At 39.5% G+C, this 19258-nt stretch overlaps 1 protein-coding gene and 1 non-coding gene across 2 annotated transcripts; both read left to right on the plus strand.

The window, feature by feature from the left end:
* The first annotated feature begins 112 nt into the window (after positions 1-112).
* ABT1 (activator of basal transcription 1) lies at positions 113-3606 on the plus strand. Its single transcript, XM_057700047.1, has 3 exons — positions 113-362; positions 1042-1241; positions 1396-3606. The coding sequence occupies exons 1-3, from the start codon at positions 122-124 to the stop codon at positions 1774-1776; spliced, it is 822 nt and encodes a 273-aa protein (XP_057556030.1). The 5' UTR covers positions 113-121; the 3' UTR covers positions 1777-3606.
* A 3863-nt stretch (positions 3607-7469) lies between these two features.
* On the plus strand, positions 7470-7543 carry TRNAN-GUU (transfer RNA asparagine (anticodon GUU)). The gene has a single exon. It is a non-coding gene; the product is annotated as a tRNA-Asn (tRNA).
* The last annotated feature ends 11715 nt before the right edge of the window (positions 7544-19258 follow it).

Below are 19258 nucleotides of genomic sequence, written 5' to 3' on the forward strand. Positions count from 1 at the left end.
ATTCTGTCCTTTCATTTGTCGTCGCCCGGACCGACCCCGCCCCCTCGACGCAGGCCGTCGCACACGGTGCGCGTCAGAGGCGCGGCGCTTTACGGCTGTCCTGCTTCACTTATCGCCAAGCATGGAGGCAGAGGAATCCAAAAAGGGAGTTGCTGAGCTCGACTCTCTAGAAGGCAGTGACCAGAAACCAGAGGCAGAGGAGGAACAAGAGGAATCCGAAGAGGCGGCTGGCGGCAGCAAGAAACGGGTAGTGCCGGGTATTGTGTACCTGGGCCACATCCCGCCTCGCTTTAGGCCTTTGCACGTACGGAACCTTCTCAGCGCCTATGGCGAGGTCGGGCGCGTTTTTTTCCAGCAGGAGGGTAAGTGCTCAGGCCTTGCATGTGAGGGGAGGAGAGAGAGGCTCGCTGGCAGTGAGCATGCCATGCGTCTCCTGTTGCCTGATCTGCGCTGGTGCGAGGCGCTGACGGGGTCAGGGACCCGCGTCCGGCTTCTTTGGTAAATCGGTAGCGCTTACATCTCTTAGGAGGCGGGGTTGGGATGTGGGTTGCGCAGTATGTGTAGCAGAGCCTTAGCTTTCGGAGAGCTAATTTTTGGGTTCTAATCTCGGCTCCTCCAACCTTTCTTATCAGAGTCGAATTTACCAGTTTGTTATATGGTTAAAACCTGAGTTAAAAAATTTCTGTGGATTTTCCACAAAACTGAACGTTATCCGTTTGTCATCGTGGCGCAGGTCAAGAGAAGGTCAAGATCGGCCGCCCCCAGCTCCCGTATAGACACTAATTGGAATTGAGGGTGGGGGCCTGTGCAGGTTTTAAATAGAGCGTTTAGGGTGGACCTGATAAAGGAGTTAACATTTGAGAAAAGCATTCAGTTAGACAAGGGGGAAAGGCTGGAGTTTGCAGTTATCCGCTTCGGGGCAAAGACCTTGAGGTGGGATCCTGGCCAGTTGGCAGGTTTGGAGAATTCGGCGAGTGGGAGGTCTAGTTGAGCGGGTGCTGTATTGGCCTCCTAGACTACTGCTGTGTCTTTGGCTCGCAGACGGATTCGTGAGGCGCAAGAAGAAGGCAGCGGCTGCCGCGGGAGGAAAAAAGCGGTCCAAGTACAGCAAGGACTACACCGAGGGCTGGGTGGAGTTCCGCGACAAGCGAGTAGCCAAGCGAGTGGCGGCCAGTCTTCACAACACGCCCATGGGCTCCCGCAGGCGCAGCCCCTTCCGTTATGACCTGTGGAACCTCAAGGTGAGGGGATTGGCTTGTCTGCAGCAGCACTTATCCTCCTGCCTTCCTAGCCCCAGCGCGCACCCCTATCGCCTCTTGTTGGCCCCGCCCCTCCCATCTCCTCTTTATCCCTGCTCTGTCCTACTCAAATCTTTTCTTGTTTTCCTGTCCACAGTACCTGCACCGTTTTACCTGGTCCCACCTCAGCGAGCATCTTGCTTTTGAGCGCCAGGTGCGCAGGCAGCGCCTAAGGGCTGAGGTTGCCCAGGCCAAGCGTGAGACTGACTTCTATCTTCGAAGTGTGGAGCGCGGACAGCGTTTCCTTGCTGCTGATGGGGACTCTACCCGCCCCAATGGCTCTTGGGCCTTTGCCCAGCGTCCTACTGAGCAGGAGCTGAGGGCCCGGAAGGCAGCTCGGCCAGGAGGACGTGAACGAGCTCGCCTGGCTAACGCTCAGGACCAGGCCCGCTCCAACCGGGGGCTTCTTGCCAAGATCTTTGGAGCCCCTGCACCCTCAGAGAGCATGGAGGACTCCTCACTGCTCAGGAACTCTTGAGGGGCAGGGAGGCCCCTTCCACCTCCTAGCCCAGCCCAGCGTCCTATATACCTGATAATGACTACCCAGGCAGACATTTTATTATGTTTCTCAAACCAGGAGGCTGGTGAGTGCTCAGACATAGACGTTTGAAGACCTCCAATTCCTGTACGTGCCTGGCTGAGGCACTTAGTCTTACTAGCATAATTATGACTACTGCAGATGTGTTTTGCAGATGTTTGTTTGATTCTTGGGCTGCCTGCATCCTGCCCACGGGACCCTCCAAAATTTCTACTTTCTGGCCCTAGGAAGAGCCTTTCTTTGAACTAGAGTGATAATGGCTAGTCCAGACAGCTGTTTACCAACCACAGTACCAGGCAGCAGCATCCTTTTTATTTAGAAAAGATTAATAGGGACAGAGGTTAATGGGTTAGAGTGGCTTGGGAGCCACATTCCAAAAGTATTTATAGAAAAGAAATATATATATTTTATATGCTTTTGTAGTTTATAGGGGGTGGGAATGGTCACTGGATAAGTTCCCACTCCTGTCTGTCCTATTCACTCACCTTCATTGCATCTCCTGGTCTCAGACACCCCCGCCCCCAATTCAACCTGGATCCTTTTCTATCTATCCAATCAATTTCTTAGGTCATGTTATTAATAGTTATCTACTAGTAGTTAAATAATATTCAGCATTTACTACTAAGTCACTGTATGAGGACATAGAGTGACAGTGGGTGATAACCTATGGTCCTTGGTGTGAGTCTTACAGACCACTTAAAGATAGATGTTTAAGAAATAAATGTGCAGCCTAGAGCTCATGCTCTGCAACAAGAGAAGCCACTGCAATAAGAAGACTGCCCACCACAGGAAGAGTAGCTTCTACTCACCACAACTAGAGAAAAGCCCGTGCACAGCAACAAAGACCCAATGCATCTAATAAATAAATAAATATTTAAAAAAAAAAAAAAAAGAAAGAAATGTACAGAAGCACTACAGGCATCATGGTAGATATGTATAAGGAGTAGAGTGGGGCCCTGGGAAGGCATGGTTCACTCTGTCTGGGAAGGTAAGCAGTGCTCTCAATGTGGAGCTGTATTCTGATCAGAGGCTTCTGAGGTGGGTCAGTTTTCACCAAGTTTTTCAAATCATTCCTGAAAAGTGAACAGAAGTCTGAAAGAGCCTAGTGTATTCCTATAACTGCAAACAAAGCTCTGTGGATGAAGTGTTGGGTTCAAACCATTGTAAAGGTAGGCAAAGCCTAGGAGGTAGTTGTGCACACATGATGTCCCCCTGGTGCACTTATACATGTTGTCTACGCTTAGACAAGGGAAGTTTCGCAAACAACATACAAAGCAGCTCTGGAGGTGACAGAGAATCCATGCCAGGCACTAAGGGGAACTGAAAACTGAGGTGTCACAATAAACTAAAAAAAGTCTACACACAGCCTCATAATAGATTAAAACCGGTCAATACCAGGCTTTTAAACTTACAGGGAGTGTTAGGGTGATAATAATAAATAACTTGAGTTTTGCTTATGCTGTGTTTGTTTTCTCAGTTTTTTGTTTTTCCCTTCACTGTCAACAATATAATTACCCATGTGTTCTTTGGATGAAGTGGATTCATCCACTTTGGCTTTAAAATAACTTAGCCATGTTAAGATCTCCCAGTTTCTTTGGAAGAATAAAAATGACCATACAATAAAACATTATGGTCTGCTTGGTGTAACATTTCTCACAGTCCATATGCCTCTCATACCCAGCACACAGACACATCTGTGTAATGTTATACCCTCATCTTAGGAGCTTGGCATTCTTGTTTCTGTGAGTTTGTTGTTTCTTGTGAGTTTGTTCCATGTGGATTGTTTCCTCAGTTCAAGATGTCTTCCAGGTCAACCAGGAAGGTCAAGTTTCAGAATTTGACAAAGCTGTCCTATTCATTTATTCAGAGTTCTGAATGCCCATTGTCACCTTTGCTAGAGGAAGTGAATATCAAGATGAAGAAACTTCTTAAGTTGCTAACAGAGTAAAAGTAAAATGCATGTAGGGCTTAACAGTTTCTTGAATGAATGAAATTGTGTTTCCAGGTTGCAATTAGATACCAGTATATTGAAGGTCAGCATTTCAGGCTCAAGTTTAAACAGTTCTGCACAAAGAACTCACAGCTGCAGCCAGAAAAGCTAGGTAAGTCATGGATGGAGTGAGGGATGAAAATAAGACTAGGTGGAAGGTAATCGATTTCCCAGGAACTATAATCTTGATTCCCTCAATTCTAAGTGCTTTGAAAGGAAAATACCTTTTTTACACTTAAAATTTGTTCCCGATTGAACAGCACTTAGTTTTTTATATGAATTAACTCATTTAGTGTACAACCATACAAAATCTTATGATCCCCACATTTCCATCCTTAAAACTAGGCTCAGATATGAAATAATTTGCCACTTAATATTTTTTATTACCGACATATTCCCCAGTTGCTTTCCCAGTGTTGTATATGGTAAATGCTTTGAGTGAGTCTCATGTGACATAAGCTTATATCTTAGAGGGAAGAGTTATTGCAAATATGGATTTATCTAATACCAAGTATTGCAAACTGGGTGATTTAACTCTCAATCATTCCTATACGATTAGACTACGTTATGAACCTATTGTTGCAGTGAATACTGTGAATCAACTCAGTTCCATACCATCCAAGAAGCTGGGACCCTGCAGTTGCTAGAAAAGAGTAAATCAGTAAAATGAGGAAAGGGATCCTGCTTAAGAGATTAAAAGGGCTTTAATAGGGTGTGTTCAGGCTTGTGAAATTATTCCTGAAAATGTCAAAAAGTCACAATTAGAGCACTCTTCCTCAGTTTACTTTTCCATGATTCATTATATCTTTGCAAATCTTTTTGTTATTACAGTAGAGTTGCAGGGGAAAACCCTTTGTGTAAGCCTCAGAGATGTGTCCTGTTCCCCCAAGAGAGTTAATATTTTAGCAGATTGCTTGTGGTGCCTACCTCATAATGGTTGAACGTATAATTTTTTTCAACTTTAGGATGGTGTGAAGATGGTACACATTCAGTAGAAACTGTACTTCCAGTTTTGAATTTTGATCTTTTCCATAGCTGGTGTGATAAGTGGTGTGATACACTCTTCTGGTGCTGGGCAGCCAATCATAAGGGTAAACCATTCTGTTTTTTGGTATACAGTAAGTTGCATGACATATTCAACACTATTATGAAACAGGCTTTGTGTCAGATGATTTTATGCAACTGTAGGCTAATGGAGGTACTCTGAGCACGTGTAGGGTAGGCTAGGCTAAGCTATGCTGTTCAGAGGTTGGGTGTAATAAATGCATTTTCGAATTACTGGTGTTTCCGACTTGGATGGGTTTATCCAGTGTAATCCCATCCTCAGTAGAGGAAGATCTGTGTTTGATCTCCCAACCTTTAGGAGGGAGTCCCACCTCCCATTCCCAACAAAAGCAGTAATCTCCTTTTTGGTAAATACATCCACCACCATCATGGCCACACAAAACTATCTGATGCTGAGTAATAACTCAGCCAGAGGAATAAAATGGAAAGAAATGGGTTAAACTGTGTGCTTTTCTAGGCTCTAGTTTGTTTGTTTTTTTTAATACATCAAAATCCTGAATACCCCTGAGACTTGAACTAAGCTTCTGTGAACAGCAATGTAGTATTTCAGTTTTCCTTGTCCTCAGCCTAACCCACACAGAAGGATGCAGAAGAACTTACAAAGGAGCAGGCAGGAACACCAAACAGGCAGGAACACCAAACAGTCGTGTCCCTAAACCTTCACTGCAGGATCAGGGAGGGTGGGACTGGAATTAGCATGAAAACCACAGGGAAAGGATAAAAGGGGACGAGGGGGACAGGAAACTGTATTTGAGACGCATGTCTTCTCACCGGTATAAAGGGGCTTCAATGGGTGGCGGCTTCCAGCGCGAGGACACGGCTGCCACGTCCCTGGACTGGTCCGAAGTTGGGCCTGGGAATAACCTGGACACCGCGTTGGTTCCTGCCCCCTCTCCTCCGCTGATGGGCTACTATATGTGATTGAGTTAAGGATCTCGAGGTAGGAAGATCATCCTGGATTATCTGGATGGGCCCTAAATGTAATTACAACTGTTCTTATAAGAGGGAGGCAGCAGAGATTTGACACAGAAGCCCATGTAATAATGGAAGGAGAGGAAAGCAGAGACAGAAAATGTTATATCACTTTAAGATGGAGGAATGGCCTATGAGCCAAAGAACATAAGGAATGAGCTCAGAAACTGGAAAAGGCAAGGAAAGGGATTCTCCCTTAAAGCCTCTGGAAGGAGAGTGGCCCTACCAACATCTTGATTTTGGCCCCATGAAACTTGCTTAGGACTTTTGACCTTCGGAACTCTAAGAGAATAAATGTGTTTTTTTAAGCTACCAAGTTTGTGGTAACTGGTTACAGCAGTCACAGGAAACTGAAGCAGACATCTATGATGTTGGTTGGTAACTATTTCAGCAAATTGTAAATATACTTCCACTGTTGCTGTTGAGACCTCAGCTACAAACCTTTAAAAATACATGAGGGCAGGGGTGAGGGGGATCCAAATCTATTTAGAACAAGGTCATTCGGAGTCCAAATACATTAATTGAGCAGTAAATATTAGTTCACTTGTGAACTAAGGGTACATGAGGAGTAAACATGTACATGAAGTAAATATGAAGAATAACATAATTCAATGTCTTCCTGATAGAGCCAGTTAATAAAAAATGAAGGGGAGGCAAAAAATTATATGTTAATCATATAAAAACAAATGTATTTTGTTAAATGCAAAAGGATAAGGAAAAGATATTAAGGATAAGATAGAAATTAAATACTAATTCTTCAGAAGAAACGAGATTTTCCTTGGAAATCAATAGAACACGACATTTATGGTATATATTTTTTTATATATACAGAAAATAACCTAAAGAAACATGTCTTGCACTTCTGGGTATACTTTACCATGGCACCATTTGACGTTCCAGGCAGAAGTTTAAAATGAAGCACTTGTTGCCATGGAATAAAGAACAAGACAACTGAGTCCAGAGCTATGGCTTTCACCTAATTAATGTGAAAGTGATCCAAAATAGAACTTTATTCACCTAAAGGAATAGAATATAGAAAGAAAACAAGCCCTCCTCTTTTCAAGGAACGACTTGCTTGGCTTGGCTTTCCTGATGGTAATTTGTTTCCTCTCACTCCTTTTCCAACTTTCTGTTGGAAACCTTGCAACAGATTTTCCCCTAAATGATTTCCTCTTCTTCGTTGCTCTTACTGGTGTCTTTCCCATTTAATATATCTTCATGTATACGGAATCCTTCCAGGGGCTTCTCCAACAAGTGACTTATTCGCGAAAACTCTCTCATTGAACTGACAATAAATTCTGTCCGATGTCTTTCCTTAAATTATGCTCACACTTATTTGGGTAAACAGCAGTTCCGCGTCCTGCTCCCCACCCAATCAACGCTCTGCTTTCCTGAGAATAATGTCTATATTATCAAAACTTCTTTTTTAAAAACACACCATTAACATAGGAACAATGAAAATCAAGAAGTGAAAGAACATTTTTCCAATGTATGTACCCAGCAAAAGATGCATTTCTGAAGTATGTCATACAATTTAAACTGAAAAAAATAAAATAATATTGTTGGAAAACGGAAGTCATGGCATCTCTACTGTCTTGGCGTCTCCGTCTCTGTGGCGCAATCGGTTAGCGCGTTCGGCTGTTAACCGAAAGGTTGGTGGTTCAAGCCCACCCAGGGACGGTTTATTGGCACCCTAAAGGTCTGCCGGGAAGTTTTATAGACGTTTTCCTCTTGAGATTGTGACTGACAGATTCTGATAATTTTCTCAAATTACTGTAAATGAAAATCTAATGTTTCATCTAGTTGTCTTTGATCCTCATCGAGTATCACACAGACGTGTAATAACCAAGGGATAGAATTGGGGAGAATGAATCTTGATTTGTAGAATTCAGGGAATGTCTTTGGGGTCAATGACTGAAGTTTTGTAGGGTTTAATAATTGGGAGCTCTTTGCAGTCAGAGAACAGGAGTCTTCAGAGTCAGGGTAGAGTTGTCTGCAGGAGTCAATAATTAAGATTTTTTTTTTAATTTTATTTATTTATTTATTATTTTTTGGGGGGTACACCAAGTTCAATCATCTGTTTTGTTTTTTTTTTTAATTATTATTTTTTTTGGGGGGTACACCAGGTTCAATCAACTGTTTTTATACACATATCCCCATATTCCCTCCCTTCCTTGACACCCCCCCCTCGAGTCCCCCCCACCCTCCCTGCCCCAGTCCTCTAAGGCATCTTCCATCCTCGAGTTGGACTCCCTTTGTTATACAACAACTTCCCACTGACTATTTTACAGTTGGTAGTATATATATGTCTGTGCTACTCTCTCGCTTCGTCTCAGTTTCCCCTTCACCCCCCGCCCCCTCCCATACCTCGAGTTCTCCAGTCCATTCTCTGTATCTGCTTCCTTGTTCTTGTCACTGAGTTCATCAGTACCATTTTTAGATTCCGTATATGTGAGTTAGCATACAATATTTGTCCTTCTCTTTCTGACTTACTTCACTCTGTATGACAGATTGTAGTTCTATCCACCTCATTACATATAGCTCCATCTCATCCCTTTTTATAGCTGAGTAATATTCCATTGTATATATATGCCACATCTTCTGTATCCATTCATTTGTTGATGGGCATTTAGGTTGCTTCCATGTCCTGGCTATTGTAAAGAGTGCTGCAATAAACATTATGGTACAAGTTTCTTTTGGGATTATGGTTTTCTTTGGGTATATGCCCAGGAGTGGGATGACTGGATCATATGGTAGTTCTATTTGTAGTTTTTTAAGGAACCTCCAAATTGTTTTCCATAGTGGCTGTACCAACTTACAGTCCCACCAACAGTGCAGGAGAGTTCCCTTTTCTCCACACCCTCTCCAACATTTGTTGTTTCCAGACTTTGTGATGATGGCCATTCTGATTGGTGTGAGGTGATACCTCATTGTGGCTTTGACTTGCATTTCTCTGATGATTAGTGATGTCAATCATCTGTTTTTATACACATATCCCCATATTCCCTCCCTTCCTTGACTCCCCCCCCCCTTGAGTCCCCCCCACCCTCCCCGCCCCAGTCCTCTAAGGCATCTTCCATCCTCGAGTAAAGTAAAAACTGGGGTGGGTGGGGGGAGAGGTCTCAGGAAGTCACTAATTTAAGTGCACCTGCAGGTGCAAGAGGAACCAATTTGGAGACACACAAATATTTTCATGCCTCTCTGCTCTTTATATAGAGACAGGTGTAAAATTTATGGGGACCTCAGTGAGGGGGTCTAGAGATAAGGTGAGAGACAGAAGGACACGGTACAAATCAGTACAAATGACAGACATGGAGAGAGACAGGTGAAAGAGAGTCATGGAGAGATAATGAGAGACCTTCAGAGAGGTGGAGAGACAGAGATTCAGAGCCACAGGAGCAGAAACCCAGAGGCAAAAAATAAAATAAAATATAAATAAATAAATAAATAAGCAAGCCTGGGGTCAATTAAGATGGATACAATTTGAAACTGAAAAAGGCAGAGACTCCCTCCTCAAAACACTTTGTGGCTAGGAATAAGTTCCATCTCCTGATTACAAGCCCTGCTCAGGGATCTGGCCCCGGCAAACTTTTAAATGCTTGATTAATAGCAGGATCCCCCTCCTTCCCACCTTCCAGCCCCAGTGACCCGCCCTTGGCTACCAGAGCACATCTTCTCTGTGTCATTTCCACTCAAGTCCCTTAAAGAGCAATCTGCTTCATCTATACTGTTACAACCTGACAGCTGCGGTTAGGGTACTGGTGTTCCACCGTTTAAAAACCGTCAGAATCACACCTACTGGAGAATGAGTTATTTTTCTAAAGGACAAGTGCTGAGCAAGCAAAAACACCATTGACCAAAACATTTGGTTAACCAGGACACCTTATTCACTGCACATGAACAGTTGCACTCCTTCAGAAAACAAGCCAAAGTTCTTGCAGAAAATCTGGAAACGGTCATATGTTCTTCTCAAAGCCAGAACGATTCCCAAGAGGAAAGCTCATAACTGGATGTCAGATCTCTTTGCTGAGGAAAACTTGACTTGTTTAAGAAAATGAAATGTGTGGTGATCATTTTGAAATGTATAGAAATATTGAATAACTATGTTGTGCAACTGGAACTAGCGTAGTGTTGTAGGTCAACTATACTAAAAAGGAAAAGAAAAAAAAGAAGAAAATGCATACAGAAAACAAAACCATAGTGAAGTCAAGATTACATGTGACTTTTTAGAAGAGGATCCACACGTCCCTTTTCTAAAGGAGGCACTTCAGAAAGGCCTGTGGTGACAGGGATCTCCTGGAATATCAGATCATCAAGGAAGGATGAAGGTTAAGTTGGGTGGGCTGAGAAATCCAGAGTCCAAAGTTTCCCTGTGAGAACCTGAAGAATCCTAGGATCAGAAGCAAATGATTCCCCAGGACAACTCCTGATTCAGGTCGTTCTCCAAAAATGTTGCTGACGCTGGCAGACTTTCTGAATCTTCAGGCTTCAGAAGTTTTAATACAGCTTTAAATTGATAAAGTATATGGTCCATCATCTTTAGAAACAGAATCCAATAGAAATTCCCACCTGAAAACAGAAGAGCTGGCTCAAGCATAGTTCTACTATTTCACAACCAGAGTCCTAAACGTTCTCAAGAACTGCAGGGACATTTCAAGGTCCAAAAACTTCCATTTGCTACCCCTTCTTTGGAAAACATACACTGATATTCTCCAAAAGTTTGTTCCCTCAAGTGATTTCCTGGACCCAACACATTCTCCATTTACAACGAGAAATTATTCTCCCCCAATTATTGTATTTCTGCGACTATTTGAAAACTTTGAAAATAAATGTGTTACCCTTAGGGTTAGTTGAGCCTTAAAATAAAAAATCAATTCCAAAAATCTGGAAACAGCAGGGAGTCATTTGTTCCCTTGCATAAAGTAATTCTGAATTACCTCACATTCAGTGCAAATACTCTTAATTAGGTTGTTATAAAATTAGATCAAACGGAAGCTTGACTGAATTTTAAATCAGTTTTGCATGTCTAAATATTAATCCCATATTACATTATATCCATTACATTGCTGTAGAGATAGTATAAATGTAGTACTTATTGTTAACTAGTCTTCTATAAAGAAACTTTAAGTGGGAGTCTGACATGAACTCCAACCACTGGAGAAATTTATAAGTGCAAGAGTCATCTTTCTATGTCATAAATTGTATTTACTATAATTCTTAGACAGATGTGAGAGTAGCTTGATGTCTACCTAGTACATTTTAGTTGGTTTTAAAAATCATTGTCAAAAATAGCATGATAAATTAGGGTATGAGAAGAAACACTGAGAATCATGGTGTAAAACCAAAGTTTTGTTCATTTCAGGGTTATAGGAGGGAATGAGCAGGAAATCCCTAAATGCCTCAGTAATTGAAGCAGAGCTAGATGCTCAGATTTGAATCTGAAGCCCAAGGGAATAAAAGAATAGCTAGAAGACATGAAATAATTCCATTCAATTTACTTCACACAAAAAAGGTAAAGATATTATGTTACCCATGTAGTAAAGGTTGGAAATAACAGTTTTAAAAATCTTTGCAGTGGGGTAACCTAGAGTAGGAAATCTCACATAAACACATAAATTCAGCATAAAAATATATGATACTTATCTCATGTGTCCCAGTTGTATACTGGACTTTGGGGATGCTTTGGCTGGGACTCTGCAAAACACATTTCGCCTTTGCTGGCTGGTTTTCTGTTAGATTCTGTCACTAGAGGGACCTAGGTGACCATTCTCTGGTACTTTCTGCATTATAGCGTGACAGCTGTCCACGATATCTGACAAAACATTGATCCCATTCTCCAGATTTAAAAAAACACCTGCAGATCCAGGTTGATTGCATCCTCAGAGATCAGACATCACCTGGGGGATGATGGAGGATGAGGAACTGCATCAGATACTGAGGGTGATCACAGGTCGTTGGCGGGGTGGGGGGTGGTTGGTGGTGGTGGTTTCTGATTAAATTGAATTCCAGTTCTTGTTGAAACTGGAATTTACAGTCAAGTGCACATGTGGACACAGGAGAAGCTTCAGGAGCCTGACTAAAGTTTTGTCAAGCAAAGAATCTTTGTCACTTTGGGACTGATAGGGCATCCGGCTACTTCCCCAACAGCTTGCTAGAGATTTGTCAATTTCACTAATATTTCCAGAGAAACTTCTTATTTTGTAAATTTTTCTCTATTTTGATATTATGTTTTAATTATTTTTCACTCAGTTTTACTCTTTTCTTCTATTTTGGTTTGAATTTTTTCTTTTTTCTATCTTAGTAATGCGAAAACTGATCACTGATTTTTAAATTTCCCTTCATTTCAAATATTAGCATTTAGTGCCTTGTATTTTCCTTTACATGCTGTTGTATCTGCATTTTATTTTGTGGATTTTATTATGTTATGCTTCTATTATCATACAGTTTAAATACTTTCATTCCTGTTTGACTTATCCTTTGACCCATGGGTTATTTTTTATTTCCAAATATTTGTGAATTTTTGGTATATGTTATTGATGATTTCTAATTGGATATGCTGTGAAATTTCAATTTTAAATTTACTGATACTAATTTGATGGCTCAGCACATGGTCTATTTTAGTGACTATTTCATTTGAACTTGACAAGAATGTATATTCTTCATTTGCTGCGTGTACCATTCTACTAATGTTGATCATGTCACGCTGATAGTATTTTTTCAAGTGTCCTATACACATACTGACTTTTTTCTATTTCTCTTAATGCTTATTGAGAGAAGGTTGTGCTGCCTGGCACCCAATGTCTGAAAGCAGGTGCTTTCTATACTATATTGGTTTCTTATTGCTGTTATAAAAAAATACCATAAACGTAGTGGTTCAAAATGACCCAAATATATTATCTTACATTTCTGGAGGTCAGAAATCCAATATCAGTTTCACTGGGCTAGAATCAGAGTCAGCAGGGCTGGTTCCTTCTGAAGTCTGAAGGTGAGAATCGGTTTCCTTGCCTTTTCCAGCCACTAGAGGCTAGTGGCTCATGATCCTTTCCTCCATCTTCAAAGCCAGCAGGAGAGCATCTTCTCTTCTCTCTGACCTCTGCTTCCATCCTTACTTATTCTCTTTTACTCTCATCCTTCTGCCTCCTTCTTAAAAAACCCTGGTGATTACATTGGGCCCACGTGGATATTCCAGGATACTCTGAAGATCCTCAACTTAATTACACTTGCAAAGACCCTTTTACCATGAACAATAACATATTCACAGGTTCCAGGATTAGGATGTGGACTTATTTGGGGGACCATTATTCAGCCTACCACATGTATTTTATCTAGTCTTTTTTTTTTTCTTTATAGTGTGAGGCTAGGCCTTGTATAATTCTTCTGCCATGGTTAGAGTGGATTGTATTTTTTAAAAATCATTTCAGAGAGCAAGTTTTTTTTTTTTTACTTTATCTCCCACTGTATGTTTTTCTCAGTTCACCCTTTTTTTGTCTTGTTTATGCTTCCTTTGAGTTTGAGTTCTTCTTCTTTTGCTCAGTTTTTTTGAGACGGAAGATTAGACTATGTATTTTCAGGAATTTTTATGTTCTGTAGTGCATGCACATCTATAAAATTTCTTTTTTCTTTAGTAGCATCCACAAGTTTTAATATGATGTGCCTATATGATTATTATCCAGCAAAAATATGTGTATATCCATTGTGGTTTCTATCTTGATGCATGTGTTATTTAGAAGTATGTCCATAATTTCCATGCAGGTGTAGATTATTTGATTACCTTTTTGCTGTTGTTCTAATATAATGCACTGTAACCAAGAGCAAAAACTGAACGATTCTAGTCTTTTGAAGCGAGGCTTGCATTATGACCCAACATATTGTCCACTTTAGGGTATTTTCAAGGTACCCTTTTTTTTGTCAACATGTTGTACATTACAGCCCCAGACTCGTCTTATTTTTGACCACATTTACCCATGTTTTCTACCCCCCACTCTGCCAACTCTGGCTACCACCAATTTGTTCTCTGTATCTAGAAGTTTGGGGTTTTTTTTAGATTCAACATATAAGTGATATCATGCAGTATTTGTCTTTCTCTGTCTGACTTCTTTCACTTAGCACAATGCCCTCAGGGGCCATCTATTTTTTTACAAATGGCATGATTTACTTTTTTTTTTTTATGGCTGAATAATATTTTCTTTTTCCATTTATCCATCAGTGGCCACTTAGGTTGTTTCCATGTCTTGGCTATTGTAAATAGTACTGCAATGAAATATTGTCAATAGTATTGCAATAGTACTCCATGGATGGAGATATATTTTTTAAAGTGATGATTGCATTTTTTCAGATATACCCAGATGTAGAATTGTTAGATGATGTGGTAGTTCTGTTTTTAATTTTTTGAGGAAACTCCACACTGTTTTCCATAGTGGCTGCACCAATTTACATTCCCACCAACAGTACACAATGGTTTCCTTTTCTCCACATCATCACCAATGCTTGCTATTTCTTGTCTTATTGATAATAGCCATTCTAACAGGTGTCAGATATTAGCTCATTGAAGATTCCTTTTGTATTTCCCTGATGATTAGTAATGTTGAGCATCTTTTCAGGTACCTGTTGACTATCTGTCTTCTTTGAAAAAACAGCTATTCAAATCCTCTATCCATTTGATAATCAGATTGGTTTTTTTTGGGGGGGTTATATGAATTCTTTATATGTTTTAGATATTAACCCCTATTAGAATATGATTTGCAAATATTTTCTTCCATTTGGTAGGTTACATTTTCATTTTCTTGATAGTTTCCTTAGCTGTGAAGAAGCTATTTAGTTTGATGTAGTCTCACTTGTTTCTTTTTTTGCCTTTGTCGCCTTTATTTTAGTGTCAAATTCAAAAAAAAGTTATTGCCAAGACCAATGTCAAGGAGCTTACCCGCAATGTTTTCTACTAGGAGTTTTATGGTTTGCAGTCTTACATTTCAGTCCCTAATCCATTTTGTGTTGATTTTTGTGTATAGTATTCTGATAGGGGTCCAGTTTTGTTCTTTTGCATGTGGCTGTCCAGTTTTCCCAAAATATTTATCAAAGAGACCATCCTATCTCAATTGTGTATTCTTGTCTCCATTGTTATAAATTAATTGACCATATAGGCATGGGTTTATTTCTGGGCTCTCTGTCTGTTCCATTGATTTATGTGTCTGTTTTTATGGCAATGTCATGCTGTTGTGAATATTATAGCTTTGCAATAAATTGGGGATCAGAAAATGTGATGCCTCTAGCTTTGTTTTCTTTCTAGAGACTTGCTTTTGCCGTTCATGGTCTTTTGTGATTCCATACAAATTTTAGGATTGTTTGTCCTATTTCTGTGAAAAATGTCATTGAGATTTTGATAGGGATTGTATAATGTAGATCACTTTGCGTAGTATGGCCATTTATACACTATTCATTGGATTGAGCAGGAAGTTTTAGAGGGAGCCATGCAGAGAGAGAATGAAGAATGTAAAGACTGTTGAGTGAAGCCCCAATATTTGAATCACTAGTGTTATAAGAAAAAAGAGACCAACAATGACTAGTGGTGTCTATTTTAAGAATCTGTGATCATTCTTGAATATTTGAAATAATCCTCCAAATAATAATAAAGTGGTACAAAAAGGAAAATCCCTTATCATATCAGTAATGATCTTAGGCTCTATACTGATGAATTAGAATATAATTCTGCTCCTTTTCTTATCCATATTAAAGTAAAATGTTTCTGGCAACAAAGTATCCATTGTATGGAAGCTATTTAATGAAGAACAAGCACATTTTGGGCTTATTAGTAGCTTAATCTAAAAGTGTCAACTGACAAAGAAAATATGAAGGACTGAAAAAGCTTATTGAACAAGTTTTGCCATGGAACAGAGAACAGTAGACTCCAATGACCAAGGTGACATTGTTAACTTTGGAAAGAATAGAGCCTGCGCGATAGAATCAACTGGGAAGATTTTGAAAAGAGCAGTGCCTGGCCTCCTCCCAAGAGATTCTGATTCAATGAGTCTCAGAAGGGTCTGGTCCTAGAAAATATTTTTTAATCTCCTCAAAAGATTCTAATAAGTATCTAAGTTTGAGCAGCATTGGGATAAAGGTATACTAAATGGTTAAGATTTTTAAAAGCCAGACATTAGGTGAACATTTCAAGCAGTCTATATTATTAATGATGAAAGAAACAGATCATTCTTTACTACCTGGTGCAAAAAATAAAGCTTATACTGGAAACAAGAACAATTAGCTTGGTGACCTAGGAAAAAAATGGAAGATAATTTCACTATTGTAATTAAAGGCAAAGGGCTGAATCCCTGTGGACTAAGAAATTTAACTAGGAAAAAAAAAAGCACTAGGAACTTAGGCCCTTTTATTTACTCGGTCAGTGCTGTTGTATCTTCTTGGGAAACACCAGAAGGTAAGATTGGAAAAAGAAGTTTACAAAATTACAAATTAGAAATTACAAAATTTTTAAGACCTTCTTGATTCCAATGAGGCAGAAATGGATGAAAATCTATACTATTTTAGATATTTTCAAAGCAATAAATATATTTTCTTCTTAATTTGATCTACATTAATTCATCCCATATTTAAAACTTGAGTAATATTGGTCTTGACTAGATCTTGGGTTTTTTTTTAAAGGATACTATGTGAATGTAAGACATTACTATGATTTGGTTGTTCTGTAATGTACACTGCTTTAAAACTCATTCAGAGCATCTCTTCATGGATCTCATCCATTAGTTCAAGACTTTTTTTTCCCTAAGAAGCACATATTCAAATCTGTGTAAAGCACAGTTCTATTTGATTAAGATAGTATCTTTAAAATGTAGGCCATTACTTTAGTTTTTAGTGGCCTATTCTCTAGTTTAGAGAATAAATCATTATATAGAATAATAGGTGAAAAGTAAAGACACAAATCAGTATATGTGTTATGGATTGAATTGTGTTCTCTTAAAAGGTATATGTTAAAATCCTAAATCTCAGTACCTCAGAATGTAATCTTATTGGGAGATATAGTCTTTAAAGAAGTAATAAAATTAAAATGTGGTCACTAGGGTTGGTGTTAATCCAAATGACTGGTATCCTTATAAAAAGAGGAAATGTGGAGACAGACATGAACACAGCAAGAATGCTATGTGAAGATGAGGGAAGAGATCAGGGTTATGTCTCCATAAGCCAGGGAATATCAGAGATTTCCAGCAATCGCTAGAAGTTGGTGAGAGGCATGGAACTGAGTCTTCCTTGCAGCCCTCAAAAGGAACAAATCTTGCTGACACTTTGATCTAACACTTCCAGCCTTCAAAATTGTGAGACAATAAGTTTCTATTGTTTAGTCTACCTGATTTTTAGTACCTTGTTAAGGCAGTCTAACAAACTAATACAATATGATTAAATGTGGAAGTGTGATGCTAATGATTAAGATGGTTGAAGCTTCTATTTTCAGAGTTCCTATTTTGGGTTAAGCTTTATATTAAGCAATTTATGAAAGTTATCTTTTGTAATCTTTTCAACAATCCTAAGATATAGATATTAGCCTCGCTATAGAATGAAAAAAAAAAAAAAATAAAGGAAGCCTGATGATATCACTGTAGGCAGTAGAGTGATGATTCAAACCCAGATATGTCTGATCTCAAAATTGATGTCTCTGTTCAGCGCTCTGCACCACTTTTGGTAAAGAGCGGTAGAAGAGGCCATATGACTGAATTTAGTGAATGGGGAGAATGTTATCTACTAAAATGAAACAGAATTCATGGGATGATGTAATTGTTCTAGATCTGGAATGAAGGAATGAACTGAAAATGTTGGGATGGCTTGGAGAATAAAACTTATTCTTCACTGAGGGAAGTAACCTGAGCCAAGACCTCACATTAGAAAATGTGGTGGAGTATTTGGGATGAAAAGTAAAATTGTCAGGGTTTGTGTTGGAAAACAATGAGGAGAAACCTCTTGAGATGGTGGAAGTAACCTTTTAAGCAGTACTCTGAACCCCCCCAAAAATAGTTGCCCTTTTCTTCTCTGACAGTTTGGAAATGGGGAGGATTTTGAGGAGGAGAGTAACATGACTCAATGGTACTTAAAAAAGTAATCAGAGAATATGTATTCACGGGACGGGAAGTAAAAGATTTACTTTATTGGAAAATTAACGATGTTACTGAGAGAGGCAGAGGAAATTTTCAGAAGTAGCAGTGTGTCTTCCAATAGGTACTAGCTTTTCTCTATATGGAATACCAATGAGAAGGTCCTCTTTGAAGGCAGGAAGATGGACTGCCGCAGTGGTTCTCAAACATTAGCCAGCATCCAAATCACCTGGAGGTTTATTAAAATACATTTCTGATTTAGTAGGTCTGGCGTGGTGCATTTCCTGCACGTTCCCAGGTGATGCTGATGCTACTTGGTTGAGGGATCACATTGTGAGAACCACTGCACTAAATGACCATCTTAGGTCATGCTTGTGTGATATGAAAATTCACCTGACCTGCTGCAGGCTTTTTATTATGTTCTGCAGAAGGATGATATTGCTGGGTTATAAAGGAGAATGCAACTTAGGAGGGACTCTGGCATTCACAGGTGAATTGACCTCTTCATACTTGGCATGTCATGACCATATCAAAATTTTCATCTGTCCTCTCCATATGATCTCTCCTCTATTTCTTATTCCTCTCAAGTGTCTATTTTTGCTCAAAATTTATACTAATTCAGTCATCTTCCTCAACACAGGTTTTCCTCTATTTTCCAATTTTCTTTTTACACACACACACACATATATGAATAGTCCTCATTTCATAAATAAGAATAAATGTAAGCTCACTCTCTGTATTCAAGAGTTAATTAAGTATAGACATATTGTGTTTTACGATGCAGTGTTTATAATGACCAATGACACTTGGGCCCTTAATTTAAGATTATATAGGATGAAGCATTTTGTGAGCACTTGGATGTGGATTTTCTTTTGTGAGAAAAAAAGCAAAATACAAAAGATTGAACTAGCACAATTTAAGATTTTGAGTGCATTACTCTATAAAGTCCTTTGTATTACTAGTTGTATAACTAAAGACAATCGAAGGTAGTTTTGAAAATTACTAAACCACAATTTTTTGGCCATTAATATTATGCATGATACAGCTTTGCAGGCATGACAATACTATTTTTAAAATCAATTATTTCTTTAAACTCTCCAGCAAATTTAAAAAATCAGTTTTTGATCAGAAATTCTTATCACTGTGAACACTAGGTGTTCCCAGGGATAGTGACACACACACAAGCACATACACAAACACAGGAACACTCCCCAAGTTAAATAATCCTTGGGAGAGTCTGTTAACCAATGCCCTTGCATGATACTGAAAAGAGATGTCAACTACCTTTTTGCCTTATTTCAATGTT

The sequence above is a fragment of the Hippopotamus amphibius genome, chromosome 11 (genome assembly GCF_030028045.1).
Source record: "Hippopotamus amphibius kiboko isolate mHipAmp2 chromosome 11, mHipAmp2.hap2, whole genome shotgun sequence".
In the NCBI taxonomy this organism is placed as follows: Eukaryota; Metazoa; Chordata; class Mammalia; order Artiodactyla; family Hippopotamidae; genus Hippopotamus; species Hippopotamus amphibius.

Bases quoted from the DNA above. Each gene is read 5' to 3' on its own strand.
- ABT1 (XM_057700047.1), top strand. From the start codon at position 122: ATGGAGGCAGAGGAATCCAAAAAGGGAGTTGCTGAGCTCGACTCTCTA. The intron at 363-1,041 runs GTAAGTGCTCAG...TTTGGCTCGCAG, and splicing joins CGTTTTTTTCCAGCAGGAGG to ACGGATTCGTGAGGCGCAAG. The intron at 1,242-1,395 runs GTGAGGGGATTG...TCCTGTCCACAG, and splicing joins ATGACCTGTGGAACCTCAAG to TACCTGCACCGTTTTACCTG.